General features: G+C 35.4%; 1 protein-coding gene across 4 annotated transcripts in view; it reads left to right on the top strand.

Annotated features, from left to right (window-relative positions):
- PDS5A (PDS5 cohesin associated factor A) overlaps nt 1–17425 on the top strand; it is a 127444-nt gene that overhangs the window by 72198 nt on the left and 37821 nt on the right. For all 4 annotated transcript variants that reach the window (XM_049708776.1, XM_049708778.1, XM_049708779.1 and 1 more), the window contains exons 14-18: nt 1529–1610; nt 2823–2871; nt 3103–3242; nt 10710–10825; nt 16925–17030. In XM_049708776.1, coding sequence (XP_049564733.1) covers nt 1529–1610; nt 2823–2871; nt 3103–3242; nt 10710–10825; nt 16925–17030 — 493 coding nt within the window. The remainder of the gene's footprint in view (nt 1–1528; nt 1611–2822; nt 2872–3102; nt 3243–10709; nt 10826–16924; nt 17031–17425) is intronic.

Raw genomic sequence — 17425 nt, forward strand, 5'->3', positions numbered from 1 at the left:
TTTTGTTCAGACAACTGGCATAAACTTTAACTATCCCAGGCTACCTAGGATGTGTGGACATTCCACTTTAATAAAGCTTTTAAAAAACGAAATAACTCCTGTCATTGAGAATTCTGATTTTTCTGAATAAGAACCTCAGCTGTTCCATTTACATATATATATATTGCCTTTAATTTCTTATAATTTCAAATTTACAGAAAAGTTGTGAGAATAAAACAAAGCTTTGTGATATACTCTTTAGCCAGATTCATAATTTTTGACCATTTGCTTTTTATCATTTGCCATTTGCACATACTTTATATATGTATTTTCTTCTGATCCATTGATAGTAATTTGCAGACATTGGATCCCTTTACCTCTAATACTTCAGTGTGTATTCCCTAAGGACAAGGATACTGTTTTATATAACTAGAGTGCCTTTATGAAAATCAGGAGATTTAACATTTTAAAATATTGTCTAATCCAGTGTGTATTCAGATTTCTTCAATCATCAAATAATGTCCTTTTTGGATGTTTTTTTCCCTTTCTAGGATTACACATTGCGTGTTTAATTATCATGTCTCTAGTCTTTTTTAATTTGGAACCATTCCTCAGTCTGTCTTTGTCTTTGATGACTTTGACATTTTCCAGAAGAGTATTGCCTAGGCCAGTTATTTTGTAGAATGTTCTCTCAGTTTGGATTCACCCAGTGTTTCCTCATCATTGGATCAAGATTATGCATTTTCAGCAGAAAGTCCACAGAGTAATGTATCCTTGGTGCATCCTATTAGGAGACATTAGCCATCATTTTAAAAAAGGATTTGAAAGTGGTTCATAATGTTCACAGTAGGTAGTAAACCCCGGCCTAAGGTCTTGATCTCTGCTTATATTTCAAAATATTTGACAAAGAGTACTCAGAGATAGACTAACTTCCCAGAGGTCTTTTGGGCACCTGAAATTACAGAGTGGGTTTGTGAGAGAAGAAAATCTGCTTTCGTGGAGAGAAGAGTCTAGAATAAAGAAACTCAGTTTAATTTAGCATTTTGAATCCACATCATTTCTAAGAAATTCATTTTTTGAAATAGTCTACACTGCTTCATGCATACCCCCTTAGCCTGGCATAAAAAGGCCTTCATGATCTGATCCTTTTCTATTGTATGTTCCAGCTTCCTTATGCTCCCCCAATCACATTCTGTGCTCCAAGCCTATAAATTTTTTTTCACTTTCCTGTATGTGCCATGGGCTTTGATGACATTTTATCTCTCTTTGTAGCAGAACATTCTGGCTTCCTCTGCTTAGACTGTCTCAGTTCCTTCAGTTTACCTGGCATGATCCTGTTCATCCTTAGAAACTTCTCAAATATTTTCTCTCATAAGAAGCCTTATATTAAGTAATTTAAACTAAACTCTGTTAATCCTAATAAGTAAATTTTCTGGTGCTTAAAATTTTAGGTAGATGTAGAAGAATGGTGTAAGAAAAGTAGTAAGGTTTGAGTAGTTACCAGTATTGTTTTATTATGTATTTTTTTCATATTTTTAACTATTTACAGGGCTCTCAATGAAATGTGGAAGTGTCAGAACATGCTTAGAAGTCATGTACGAGAACTATTGGATTTGCACAAGCAGCCTACGGTAGGTTCATGGTGTTTTATTTAAATTCAGTTTTAGTCATTGTTCATTTTTCTGTAGTCATATGTAATGAAGCAAGCAAAAAGTATTTCATGTGTTTTGTTTTCCACATGTCGGTTAAACAATTTCTGTGGTTATCCAAGCTAAATTTGCATGTCACATGAATATAACAAAATTTTATTTTCCAGCATGAGCAAAGAAATGGTGTTTTCCAACTTATCAAGTATTTAGACACTAAGAAGTTATAGTTTATCAATTATCAAATCATTAGAATTAAACCTTAATATAAAATTAGAAGTCATAAATGTTTTTTGCTCTGTGATTTGGTCCTTTATTATAGAGTCAGTATCAAATCAGGTATCAATCCTTTGAATATGCCAAAGTCAAATTAACAAAGAAATACTGCCCAACATTTTCTGGAAGGTGGATAAAAGAAATTTGAATAATCTCTTAATATATTTCTAAACATATTTGCTAGAATAGGTGTTCTTAGCCAGGGAACCATACACAGAGACCCCTCAGTGGCCCAAGCAAGGGTTGTCGAACTTTTTTTTGTAAATGACCAGATAGTAAAAATTTAGGCTTTGCCAGCCATACAGTCTCCATGACTGCTTAACTCTGCCTTTGTGGTGCAGAAACAGTCAGAGATACAAATGAATGGGTATGACCGTGATCCAACAAAACTTTAACAAAAGCGGGTGGTTCATGGGACCATGCAGATTCAATAATAAAATAATACTCTTGTTGTAATGGAGGAAAGGGCAGTAGGAGGGGAGGTGATATATTAAGTAATGGGCCACAAAATAGCTGATAGAACTCTATTCAGAAAGAAAATTTTTCTGCTCTCCACATTTTTAGTTAATTTTCTTTGGTGTATGGTTTCACAGTAATTTTGATATGATAATTGTTTTCATTATCTTCTCTGTTCAGTCTCCTGGCAAGATAACTTTCCTATGAAAGTTATATACTCTTAAAAATTTTTAAATAACTTCCTGCTGGCATCTCCTTTCATTCTATTTGTGCTAACTTAATAGTTGTGGGTACTTCATAGTTCTTTGTCATCAACATAGGGTGTAGATATGTTAAGCCATTTTCTAGTGGGTATATTGTGATGGATTTTTTTTTAACTTAAAAAAATGTACAATACTGAGTATAGTTTTCTTACCAAAATTTGGTAGCACATGTGACAGCTTTTGTTTTTGTTTTAAATTTCAGTCTGAGGCTAACTGTTCTGCCATGTTTGGAAAACTGATGACCATAGCAAGTGAGTATGTTTATTCACTCCGTAGATATATAGTAGACATCAAATAATTTACCCAGGGGGACTATCAATTTAATACTAAGTAAGAAAAAGTAATCCTTTTCTTAATAATTTTATTTCTAAGAGCCAGATTGACTGATTATCTTTTGATGCCTCAGCAGTATTTTTTAAGACAGCTTGCTTTTAGTTTAGTGGTTTTTCTTTTGTAGTATTGATTCTCTTTGAATTTTATAGAGAATTTGCCTGACCCTGGGAAAGCACAAGATTTTGTGAAGAAATTTAACCAAGTCCTTGGTGATGATGAAAAACTGCGGTCTCAGTTGGAGTTGTTAATCAGTCCAACCTGTTCGTGCAAACAGGCAGATGTTTGTGTGGTTAGTAAATTATACTTTTATATTTGTTCTCCTAGCTTTGCTTATAGAAACTTACATTTCATTAAAGCCTTCTTTACATAGATTATTTTATTTGTGTGAGTTTAACAATACTGTGAGCTCTGAATTACCTAGGAGTATATCTGTGGTCAATTTAGTTCTCTTTACTTACCACTCGTCAGCCAAATTCCAGGAAAAACACTAGAGAACTAAGCCAGGGAGATTGATCCTAGGAATTGAGCAAGATAAAATGCTTTGTATTTAGTAGACATTCATTAGGTAAATTAAATGCTTTTGTGTGTTGTGTGTGTATTTTCTTCTCCCATGTATTAGTAGGTAAATCAACAATAGTTACATTGGCATATACGCATTTATAGATAAAGTAATTCCTATTTAGGCTTTTGTCTTCATTCTATTCTTAGACTCTTTATTTTATAGAGAAAACCAATTGCTGACAATATCAGGAAGGAAAAATTCATCCATTCATTTATTTAGCATTTTATGAGACCGTTTCTGTTTAATTTCATCTTTACCACTTACTACCAGTGAGACCTTTAGTAAGTTCAGTATTTTTGAGACTCATTTTTCTCATCTCTACATGTTTTAACAACCTCACAGGATTATTAAGAGGAGATAAATACAGATATCCTATATAGATATAGATACATGGCCCTAGACTGCCCTTTAGGATTTAAATAAATTGCATTTCTATAGTATTACACATATATGACAAACACTGTGCTTGCGACCAGGCTTACAGAGATGAATAAGAGAAAGAAAATCATTTCAGTTATTTATGTCTGACTTTGTTCTAGAAAGATAATTATTTAAATATGTGATAAAGGATAAGGACTATAATAGATGTATATACAAAGTCATCTGGGAACGTGGAGTATGTATTTTTTTCAGTCTAGTAGGGATATAGGGTCTCTAAGTGGATCTTAAAAGAGGAGTCGGGTTTCCCTGGTGGCACAGTGGTTGAGAGTCCGCCTGCCGATGCAGGGGACACGGTTCGTGCCCCGGTCCGGGACGATCCCACGTGCCGCGGAGTGGCTGGGCCCGTGAGCCATGGCCGCTGAGCCTGTGCGTCCGGAGCCTGTGCTTCGCAACGGGAGAGGCCACAACAGTGAGACGCCCGCGTACCGCAAAAAAAAAAAAAAAAAAAGGCGTAATCAGGAACAGGTGGGAGGAAGCCAGTTTAGGGAAGGAAGCAGTGGACTCTTCCACTGGGCCTAGGGATGTGCTTGTGCCAGGTGCCCAGAGTACTTCACTCTTTGCACTTCTGAACAGGATGGTTTGCTGAGAACATTTAAAGGTTTCATTTACTTCTTCGGCATTTAGAATTCTAGTTCCAGAATACTGTATTCTGCCGGGCATCTACTAATATAATTGATCATAGAATGAAATAGCTTGAAAAAAATGCAGAGAGAATTGGTTTAACCACTTCATTTTACAGGTAGGGATTGAATTTTAAAGAGATGAAGTTTCTCATCCAGTGTTTCACAGCTGGTTATAGTGGCTGTGCTGGAAGTAGAGTCCAGATCTCACAGACCCTCAATAGTGCTCTTTCTGTACATTTCATCATTGTTTGCAAGAACCAGTACAGACTGAGTACTGCTCAAGAAATGTGGACCTTGAGAATGAACAATCAAGTGGTATTTTTTGGTCTGAGAAAAATAAGACTTGAGCTTGAGTTTGAGAAATGGTACTAACATGAATTCCTACTATTTGTCAGAACAGAAATATCTAAGAGTTACCAAATCCAAAATGTATATGTAAAACAGATGTTGTAAGGAAAACATCTCAGGATGAATTGATTGTAGGAAGCAGGAAGGTGGAGATGAGGACTGGACTTGCACTGGAAAGAGCATGGTAGTGACACCTTTTTGGAGGGGAGGTTATTCTGAGGATATTTAAGAAATGGGCCACCAAATGGCTAAAAGAACTCTGTTCCAGAGGGGAAAATTTCTACTCTTCGTATTTTTTAGTTCATTTTCTTTGGTAAATGGTTTCACAGTAATTTCTCTCTTAGCTTACATTAGCATTGTGTATTCTGAGCACATTATTTAACTTTACCTCTATGTTCTCATGTGTAAAGTAGGATTTGTAATACCCTTTAAATGCTCAGGAAAACAACCACCGTTAGAATAGTTTTGCTGTTTCCCAGAACATCTGTATCATTTTGTCCTTCTCCCCAAAGGCTATTGTTATTAGTTATACATATCCTTTAATATCCACATTCCTTTCTTCCTCAGTAACAGTTATTAGGAGTGGAGATCTGATATTTTTTCCCCTTTTGTTTCAATTCCATTCCTAAAAAATTTTAGCGAAAGTACTTTGAGCGAGGAATATGAATAGACACATACCGTAGATTAATGCGAGTATACATGATGGTATAGTGAGAGGGTGAGCAATGGTATTGAAATACGTGCTGTATAGATTTGCTTTCTCTTTGGACTTCAGGTTTTGAGTTTCCACACCTTGGTTCTAGTGGAGGACCACTTATTTGCCATAGCTTCAGCTCTGCTTGCTATTTTATCCTCTAGCATGTTCCTATGACCATGGTTCCCAAATTTTAAGATTTTCCAGGAATATTGTTAATTCAGCATTTGAGACAGTCCTAGGTTTGAATTTCAGCATTTACTACCAATTTGACCTTTAATAAGTTACTCAGCATTTCTGAGCCTCATATTCTTCACCTATAAATATTATCAACCTCATTGGATTGTTAAACGAATAAGATAAAATTAAAATTTATGTACGGCCTACTAGAGGGCCCCTTGCACTGCCCTATAGGATGTAAATAGATAGTAATTCTTATGATGTTACATATACATGACAAACACTAAGAATTATTAAAATAGGTCTAGAGTGGGGTCCTGAATCTCCATCTTTTAGCAAAGTCTCAAAGTGATTCTGATGAGTAGTTCACGGACTATACTTTAAGGAAAAACCTTCCTTGTGGGATTATTTGGATATGCATTGTGTCTTCAGAAGTCCAAAGTATATTTTGTCCTTTGGTCAAGCCTACACCATTATAATTCATTACATAATTTAGTAAATTGTATTATACATGCTCTCTCACCGAAGTTGCTGTTTAGGTGACAGAGGCAGGCAAATATTTCAATAGAGAATACAGTGTGTTAAATATTCTGATAGAATCATGTGCTTCATCCCAGGCAGGGGTGGAAATGGGAATAGCTTGTTCTAGAATAAGTCATTCCTGAGTTGAATCTTAAAGGATGAGTAGGAATTAGACCAGTATATGAAGAATGACTGCTTTATTTCTAGTTGGGATGACTGGATATCAGAGGAGATACTTTAGGGATAGGAGAAGATAATGATGTATATGTAGCCTCCAGCAGTTATATTTAGAAATCTGAGATTCAGGCCTTGTTGGTATGTATTAGCATAGTTATATCTCCTGGAGGAGGTCGAGAAGAAAAAAACAAAAGGAGAGAGAGATGCTAACTTAACGCCATTTAGTAACAGTCATAGAATGCTTCCTGTTTTCTTTTAATATAATTTTTGTTTGTTTTTTTGGCCGCGTTGGGTCTTCGTTGCTGCACACGGGCTCTCTCTAGTTGCGGCGAGCAGGGGCTACTCTTCGTTGCAGTGCGCGGGCTTCTCATTGTGGTGGCTTCTCGTTGTGGAGCACGGGCTCTAGGTGTGTAGGCTTCAGTAGTTGGAGCACGCGGGCTCAGTAGTCGTGGCACACGGGCCCTAGAGTGTGCGGGCTTTAGTAGTTGCGGCATACGGGCTTGGTAATTGTGGCTCACGGGCTTAGTTGCTTCGTGGCATGTGGGATCTTCCTGGACCAGGGATCGAACCAGTGTCCCCTGTATTGGCAGGTGGATTCTTAACCGCTGTGCCACCAAATCATGCCTATGTAATGAAGCCTCCATAAAACCCCAAAAGGACACAGTTCAGAGAGCTTCTGGTTTAGTGAACATGTAGAGATTTGCAGAGAGTAGCAAGCGCATAGAGAGCATGGAAGCTCGTCCTTTCCTTGTCCTATGCATTTCTTCCATCTGGCTGTTCCTGAGTTATATACTTTTATAATAAACCAGTGATCTAGCAGTAGTAAGAAAATGTTTCTCTGAGTTCTGTGAGCCAGGCTAGCAAATTAATTGAGCCCAAGGAAGGGATGGGGGTTGTGGGAACCTCTGATTTATAGTCATTTGGTTAGAGGTACAGGTAAACCTGGGCTTGCTACTGGCATCTGAAGTGGGAGAGTTGGGCGGGTGGGGGGTAGAGATTGAATTTTAGTATGCTCTGCTTGTGTGCATAGAATTGCTTGTTGGTGGCGGGGGGACACCCCCGCCCCGCCCCTGTTCACCATGTTGGAATTGGGCCCAGGAATCCAAAAGAATAGGTCACTAACATGAAAGTTAAACCTTTGGAAATTATTTCTTGTGAGAGATGTGTTTTATCTAGTTTACTGATTCCAGCTACAGAAAAATATTGATAATACAAATCCTTTCAGGAATCTTTTTTTTTTTAATGCAGAAGCCTTTGTTTTTTAATTTATTTGGCTGCACTGCTGGCACATGGGATCTTTGTTGCTGCATGTGGTATCTTCATTGCAGCATGTGGGATCTTCTTTTTTTTTAGTTGTGACATGCGGGATCTCTTAGTTGCGGCATATGGGATCTGGCCAGGGATCGAACCTGGGCTCCTTGCATTGGGAGCACGGAGTCTTAACCACTGGACCACCAGGGAAGTCCGTCAGGAATCATTTTTATTAGCTAGGAAAGCAGTAAATTATACAAGAGGAAATACCGTGTATGTGAAAGAATACTTTCTTTTTTAACTTTTTAAATTTTTTTAATTTAAAAAAATTATTTATTTTTGGCTGTGTTGGGTGTTCATTGCTGCATGCAGGCTTTCTCTAGTTGTGGCACACGGGGGCTACGCTTCGTTGCGGTGTGTGGGCTTCTCATTGCGGTGGCTTCTCTTTGTTGCAGAGCATGGGCTCTAGGCATGTGGGCTTCAGTAGTTGTGGCACGTGGGCTCAGTAGTTGTGGTACACAGGCTTAGTTGCTCTGCAGCATGTGGGATCTTCCCGGACCAGGGATCGAACCAGTGTCCCCAGCATTGACAGGTAGATTCTTAACCACTGCACCACCAGGGAAGTCCACTTTTTTTTTTTTAAACAAATAGGTATTTCTTATTGTCAGAATGAGAAAGCAGATATGTATGAAAAAGAAAGGAGATATATAGATGCAGCATTTTTTAAAGCTTTAAAAATTTTTTTGTAATAACAAATTAGTAAATTATAAACTGCTTGAGAATAGGGGCTATTTCCTTATTTCTTTGATATACCTTAAGAGTGCTTAAGTATTCTAAACAACTTATATAATTGTAACTAGTAACTGTGTAACTAGCAAATATCAATCTGCAGTGATAGCATAGATTTGATCAGAAATTTCTGAAGCATTGTCAGGAATATAGAAAGAATTAATTTTCTTACTCTTTCTGCTGTCATTTCCTAAAAGGGTTACATATGGTTACTTCTCAGAAGTAGTTCTCAACTACTTTTCAGTTGTAAAACATCTTTATCTGATGTTTCTGTTTGTGTATTGGAAGTATGTGTGAGTACCCCTTTTTTTTTCTGGAGTGTGTAAAGAAAGCAAGGAAACTGTTTATTTGTTGCTGCTTACTTGCCACATACTAATTTGGCTTGTTGCTTATCCCCAGTATCACTTATGATTATGACATATATTATTTTAAAATAATTGTTATAAGAGATTACCTAAATACTACATACATAAAATATGGTTTGAAGGATTACTTAAATGTAAGATTGTTACATGGGAATACAAAAATGTCAGGTTTTTAAAACTGTGCCTTAATATTATTATTTACATGCATTGGTGTATTTTATATAGTGCTATTACTGTGCTTAAATGTGATTTATTCTTTTTCCTGTTAGCATTTCCTTTATTTTTCTTATGCTTATATATGTATTACTGTAACTCTTTCCTAATGCCTAGTTTTTACATTTTTTAGTACTGACTATATAGTTTGCCTAGCAATTTTCCAGTGGCATATTTGTTGTTAGACAATCACTTGACTTTATCTTATGTTAAAGCAACTAAATTTTATACGAAGTCGGGGAAAATCGCCTCTTTGGGAGACCTGCACAAAATAAGTCTGATTTCAAAAGATAGTAGAGGGGCTTCCCTGGTGGCACAGTGGTTGAGCGTCCGCCTGCCGATGCAGGGGACACAGGTTTGTGCCCCGGTCCGGGAAGATCCCACATGCCGCGGAGCGGCTGGGCCCGTGAGCCATGGCCACTGAGCCTGCACGTCCGGAGCCTGTGCTCCGCAACGGGAGAGGCCACAACAGTGAGAGGCCCGCGTACGGCAAAAAAAAAAAAAAAAAAGATAGAGTATTTAAGTTGATTTTAAATGTGTATCTGTGGTTTAGAGCAAAGTATATAAGGCCTAAGCACTCCCTAAAATATTTTTATTTTCTCAAATGCTGAAATTTTGCTTGATTAATTACAGCTTGCAAAATAAATCAAGCATCTCCTAGTGACTAATAAATTTTCTTCAGAATCTCAGTCCTTTGGATTTACACTCTAATAACAAATATGGGTGGTATCTAATTTAATGTGACCTTTATAGTTAATTTGTGTCAAGATGTTACTGAAGCTACAATAGAAATGTTTTTCCTTTCTCCTTTATCCCCTTGGACAAATATCCTTAAAAATTTTTTTTACAAAAAATTAATAGAGTGACTATCATTTGTTATTGCTTTATAGTTCAGAAAGCACTTATAATATGCTTTATCTTGTCAGCTAACATTTTACACCTATTCATCAGAGATAGTCAATTAAAAGCCTTGTTATTAAAGTAAATTTCTTACCCCAGTGCCCAGCACATTGTAAATTTAACCTTGTCTTTGGAGAACTCAGTCTTTACAAACATTAAGTCCTTATATTCTTTAGAAAGTTCCAGCAGTAATATCTTTTCTTTGTAGGAGCTCTTTGATGTAATGCCACCGTCTTTGAACTCAACTGTGTTCTTCCAGAGCTGAAAAACTTTATACACTTACAAGTCTTCCCCTCTTTAAAAAAAAAAAAGCAAATTGTTGACTGAAATAAAAGTATTTTTTCAAACTATGAAATAAACCAATGAAACCCATGAAAGTATAAATTGTTTTAATTTTTTCAAAAGTAGAGCATTAAAAAGATTGTTTACAAGGTATTAATTTTATGGGAGAAATATGAGACAAAGGGCATAAATCATACCTTGTCACCCCCTTTCTTTTCTCTACAGTCCAGGTTTTCTAGTGATTGCCTAATGAGTATATCATTTTAGTCAGGCTGTAAAGCAGGAAAAGGGCTTTTTTACGCCTGATGGTTTTGAATCTTTAAATGCTTTTGTTGCCTGTGATCATTTTTATTTTGAAAAACATGAAAGAGGATGATACTTACCGTAAAAACTCTTTTCCTTTTTATAGAGAGAAATAGCCCGGAAACTTGCAAATCCTAAGCAGCCAACAAATCCTTTTCTAGAAATGGTCAAATTTCTGTTGGAAAGAATTGCACCTGTGCACATTGATTCAGAAGCCATCAGGTAAGCTAGGAAATATATTCACTCATAAATAGAATATAATCTGAAACTACAGTGTTGTAAGTTTAAATTCTGGATCCCCAAGGAGACCTAAAAAGGTTTCCTGTACACCTTTTTAAAGGCAGAAGCATATATCATTGAAGTTGAAAGAAGGACCAAAGTTCATTTTTTGATCTTTGGTTTGCTTCACTGTTGATTTTTTTAAGAGTTCTTGTGTTTATTTTTAGCTTGTATGTGCTCATTAAAGAAAACCTGGAACATGAGAAGGAAGAAAATTTTAAATCTATAGGCTATCATCAGCCTTTGAGTTTTCTTAACAGTTTTCATGGCCACATAGTGTTCTTCAGTGTGTATTATATTACTGTTCACTTGAGATATGTGAAAAACAGAATAATAGTTTGAAGGTAGAAGAAGATTGCCACTGGACTAATCTGCTTTCTAAACACGTGTATTACTTACCAGTTTTTTGGCCCTACTTTATCTGAGTTTTTAATTTTATTTTTAACTTTAATATGGGTATAACATCTTGTTATATGAATGTGAAAATTAGTGATAATATGCAAAAAGTAAGCAGACTAGCATAATAGACATTGACAGCTATTGTTTTTAATTAACTGTTCCCATAATTTCATGCATTTCACTTGTTTCTAATGATTTTCTGTTGTAAACTTCTGAGAATGCTTTTCCCTTGCACTAACCATTTTTCCAGTAGATTATCTACATATCTTTTTATGTTGGGTAACTAAATAGCATTTATTGATTCTCTTTTCTTTGGATTAGGAGACCTGGTTCTAGCTGTTAGTTGTTTTATCTTATGTGAATCACTGCTTTGGTTGTATTGAAATTCCAATTGTATTAGTTTGCTAGGGCTGCCATAACAAAAGACCACAGACTGTGTGACTTAAACAACAGAAATTTATTTTCTTATATTCTGGAGGCTAGCAGTCCAAGATTCAAGGTATCAGCGAGTTTGATTTCTTCTGAAGCCTCACTCCATGGGATGCAGAGATAACTCTTTGCTTTCCTCACATGTCTGTCTCCTAACCTCCTCTTCACATAAGGACACCAATCATTTGGGATTATGCCCCACCCATTTGACCTCAGTTTACCTTAATTATCTCTTTAAAGGCTCTATTTCCAAGTACAGTCACATCCTGAGGTGTACTGGAGGTTAGGACTTAAACACAATGAATTTGGGGGTACACAATTAAGCTCGTAATGGTGATGTTTGTAGGGGTTTTTTTGTGGAGTTTTCTTGTTTTTTTAAGCTAAGATCTCCTTATCTTTTAATTTCCTTATTTGCAAATAAGAAAGCTAAGGTTCTGAGAGAGACCAGGTGGTTTTTTTACAGCTGGGTAATAGCAAAAACCATAACTAAAACTGAGATTTATTATTTTCAGTGTCAGTGTCCTTTGCTCTATACCGTTTGGTTTTAATGGGGTAAATCAAGGAAATGGTAGGCACTCTTTCCTTTGCATATTGATTTTGAAAGAGACATATAATTGGCATCAGGAAGCCTTTGGTATTTGTCTCCATGAGGCCTCACAGAGTTTCATTACTTTACTAAATTATAATAAGCTAGTGTTTGATCTCCAGTCTTAAAAGACCAAAAACTCAGTTTTTTCAGTAGTGTCATGATTGTTTGGGCTCAGAAAAACCAACTAACTTATGGTTAGGATGTCTAAGAGACTAATTTTATGCAAAATTCCAATTTATTAATTTTACTGAGAAATACATGTCATATAAGATTCCTTCCATGTAACCAAATTTTCATGGAATATAAATTGCAAACAAAGGGTTTATTTATTCATTAAACATACCTTTAGAGGAGTGATTTTTAAAATACATCGGGCAATTGGGGAAGGAGAGTTACCTAACCTGAATTGTGTGAAATGTATTTGTTATTAGAAAAGGCTCCTGAAATAGATGGCACATAATATGGGTAGTGAATGATCAGTAGGAATTATAGAGATCAGCCAGGTGAAGATTGCAGGAGAAGAGCAGACCAGGCCACTAGCCCTGTGTCATTGAGCAGGTTATTTAAATTACTCATCTTTAAGATAAGAACAATAATAATTACTAAGTGAAGTTTTTGAGAGGCTTAAATAACATATATGTATGTAGAACACTTAGCATAATGCCTCACACATAGTTAAGTGCTAAATGAATGTTAATAGCTATTCTAGGAAGAAAAATAGCAGACACAAAAGAACAAAGGCAAAAGGAATCAAGAATTATTTAGAAAATTGCATATACTTCAGCCATAATGAAGGATTTGGGAAGGAAGCATTGAGAATAGTAGAAAATCATTCTAAGTATAACTTTTTAAAATATATTTATTTATTTTAGTGTATTTCCCCCAGACTTATGTACATACAAATACACATATGCATGCTACAGTTAGTTATTGGTCTGTAGATAGTGGTTGAAAATGAAGTAGTGATTGTAATAATGATTGAAACCTGGGGGGAGGGTAAAATTTAGAAAGAGAAAGGTTGAGGACTGAATCCTGAGGAATATTAACAATTAAAAGGCTGGCAGAAGAAAAGGAATTTATTAAATTAAAAGATGTTTTTTAAGAAGGCATGGTCAAAAGAGATCAGGGGTCAGATACTGCCCAGAGTAAAATAGTAAATTCAAATATCCACTGAATTTAGAAAATAGAAAACCGCTACAATGCCCGGAATAGTTTCTTTGGGTTAGCAAGGACAAATCCAGATTACTATGGATTGAGAAGGGCATAGGATAGTCCTTCTACACCACATCATGGTACACAAAGAAAATTACAGTATTTGAGCAGAGAAAACTGCTCAAGTCTAGAGGTGACTGGCCTAGCTGAGTAGGAGCCCACTAGATACCACTTGGCCATCTTGAGGTCTGAGAAAATCAAAGGGATATATACCATATCACCCTTCTAAACTGCTATAGGAGATAAATTGGGATTTGGGGACAGCTAGTATAGACAGTTTAGCTATAAAAAGTAAAGGAGAAAAATGAGTTGATGGAAAGAGAGTAAGGTTGAAGAAGGGTCTTTTCTTGTTTTTAATGAAGGGATTTTGAATATTTGAATACCTTTAAAAGGTGCTAAAAGGAAAGAAGAGAGGTTGAAGATGGGGTAAGGGGAATAGAACTAGGATAGAGCACCATCCCTAAAGAAATGGAACAGGAAGAAGAAAATCTTCCCCTGTGGCATTAAAGGAGGTTAGAAAATAGGATATGGAAAATTACAGTTTTCACTCAAAGCCTCCATTGTTCTCCTTTATGTCAACAGTGAGGTAGTCTGCTCAGTGGAAGGATTTAAAAATTAGACCTGAGTTAGAATGGTAAAGATTTTTAACAGTTGTTATATAGGATAGGAGAGAAACGGACACATGGATAATTTCCCAAGCAGTTTTGAACATGCATTTGGATTGGTGATGATCTTTTGCTTCATCATACTCTGTGAAGTATATGGAGTGTATATTATTTATCTAATTTAGAAATGAGGAAGAATACTTTCACAAGAGGAAGGACTATAGTTCTGGCTTCAAGATTTGGGTCTGTCTCACCCAAATAGCTTTTTGACTCATAAGGGTGATCCCACCCACATTGTAATGAAAACAGAGATTATGCCTGTCTTGTTTTGCACTGTATTTCCAGGATAGACCCTAAGACTTCACACACAGTAGGTAGTCAGTAAATACTTATTAAATAAATGCATGCACGGACTCTATTATGAGTAGTCAGATACATTTGTAAATTTTATCAAACACATTTGTAATCGTGTTAATAAATTCATGCATTTTATGGGATTTCCTTCTAATAGAAAGCTTAATTCAGAATATTTTTCTCAAATTGGAAATAATTTTTTTTAAATGTATAATGTCAGAGGTAACCATTCTAAAACAAAATAACAGGGTGAGCAAGATTTTAGATGGGACATAAAGAGTACAAACAATGAGAGAAAAGTTAATTATTTTTTTCCTCTCTGCAAGGCATCATTAAGAAAAAGAAAAGTCAAGCCACAGACGGGGAGATAAGACAAACAAACCAATTTTAAAATGGCCCAAAAAATTGAACAGATACTTTATCAAATAAAACATACAAATAGTAAATAAGCACAAGAAAAGACAATCAACATTATTACTCATTGGGGAAATGCAAATTCAAATTAGAGTGAGAAGTACCACTACACACCCACTAGAATGGCTAAAATTAAAGATACTGTCTATACAAAGTATTGGTGAGTATGTAGACTTACCTAACCATGTGTTGGTGATATTTAAAGCAGTTTGTTGTACATTAAATGTACATACCATTACCTTACAACTCAGGAATCCCAATGGGGCAGACATTTGCCTATAAGAAAAGAAAACATCATAAAAAAAAAAAAGAAAACATACTTCCCATAAAGACCTATACTTAACTGCTTTTAGCAGCTTTACTTATGTCTTTAATAGAAATACCCAGAAGTCCATCAGTTGGTAATTGGATAAACATAACTGTGGAATATCCATACAACGAAATACTTCTCAGCAACAAAGAGGAACGAACCACTGATTTCTATGCAACAACATGGAGGAGTCTCAAAAGCATTATGTCACATAAAAGTTTTCAGACACAAAATATGTAAAACTTTAGAAAAGGTAAAATTATATTGACAGAAGGCAGATCAGTTATTATTGCCAGGGTAGGAAAAGGGAATTGACCACAGAAGAGGCATAAGGCAGGTTTTTGTGGAGATGGCAATGTTTTATGTATGTATCTCCACAATGATTCACCACTTTATACCCACTAGATGGCTGTGATCAAAAAGATGAGTTGGTGAGGATGTAGAAAAATTGGAACCCTCATGTATTGCTAGTGGGAATGTAAAGTGGTGGAGCTGCTTGTGAAAACAGTTTGACAGTTCCTCCAATACTTAAGCATAGAGTTACCATATGACCTTGCAATTCCACTCCTAAATATATGCCCATACAAAATCTGTATATAAATGTTTATAGCAATGTTATTCATAATAGCCAAAAAATAGAATGTCCCAAATGGACCATCAACTGATGAATGGATAAATAAAATGTCTTATGTGCAGACATTGGAACATTATCCAGAATTAAAATGAATGAAGTACTGATACATACTACAACAAGGATGAACCTGAAGAGCAGTATGCTAAATGAAAGGAGTCACTCACAGAGACCACATATTACATGGGTCCATTTATGTGAAATATTTAGAATAGGCAAATGTGTATAGCAACAGAAAGTAGATTAGTAGATGCCTGGGGCTGAAGGAGGTGGAGGTGAATAAGGAGTGACTCCTAATGGGGAAGAGGTTTGTGTTGGGGTAGGGTGAAAGCTAAATTTGTTGAATATTTGCCTGTACTAGGCCATTTGCTGTAATAATTTTAATATCCTCAAAGTTTAATATCCTTCTTCAGTTAACTGATGAAGAATTGAAGTTTCAAAAACAAAGGTCATGTTTTGTTTTTACTTAAAATAGTATCATGTTGACCAGGCAATATTCCATTTTGTGGTGGTTAGGTATATTTGAAAACTAATTCAATAATGTTGGACAATTAAATAGTTTTTAATTGATCAATGTTTATGGATATATTTAGCACGATGCTTCTCATGAATTGTTATAAATTTCTTTGTTATAAATCTCTAGGAATGGAATTACCGATTCAGTGTTAATTATAAGTGATTAATGCCTTTGTCCATGTGAGTGTTTGCTATGTTTTTTTGCTTTGAGTGCATTGTCATTTGTCCATTTAGCAACTGCCATCTTTACTGTTTTTCTTAAAATTGCAAATGATCTCTATATATGGGTATGAATATTACATTGCTTATACTTATAAAAATATATTTCCAGTACATGTGTCGTTTAATTTTAGTTTTGTTGTTTTTCAGTAGAATTACTCTTATTATACATGGGTGGGGCAGATAAACTAAAAATAAGCTCTGTTGTTATGTAGAGAGCAAAATTTAAAGTCACAAAATAACTTTTTCTTCCAGAAGATATTTGAAGTTGTTGTTTAGATTCTGTGTATGTCTGCTACAATGTAATTAGGATATAGTTACTAATATAGTAGTGTTACTAATTTAGATTTTCTTACTTTAATAGTGCACTGGTAAAACTAATGAATAAATCAATAGAGGGGACAGCAGATGATGAAGAGGAGGGTGTAAGTCCAGATACAGCTATTCGTTCAGGACTTGAACTTCTTAAGGTATTTTTGAAACAGTTTGTCTTTTCTGCAGTCATAATTTGAATCCCCTTAAGGATAAGCAGGAGTCAGGCTTTATTTCATTGGAAACTATTCAAAAGATTAAAATTTGTAATAGAAATCATATTTTATAAAAATAACACGTTTTCTACATTATAATAATATAATTATTTTACATTATAAAATAATGGTTTTATGGGTTTTGCTGTTCCGTACATCATTTGCGTGCCTGCTATGCTTGTAACAGTATGTGCTAAATAATCTAGCCTTATCTTTCAAATAACCTGCATCTGGACTGTTCACAGGAAATTACTGTAAGACATCATCTATCTGATTGGGATTTTTTTAAACAATTGGTAAACATAATAGATGCCAAAGAATTAAGAGAATTGAACAAT

Source organism: Orcinus orca, chromosome 4 (assembly GCF_937001465.1).
Source record: "Orcinus orca chromosome 4, mOrcOrc1.1, whole genome shotgun sequence".
Classification (NCBI taxonomy): domain Eukaryota; kingdom Metazoa; phylum Chordata; class Mammalia; order Artiodactyla; family Delphinidae; genus Orcinus; species Orcinus orca.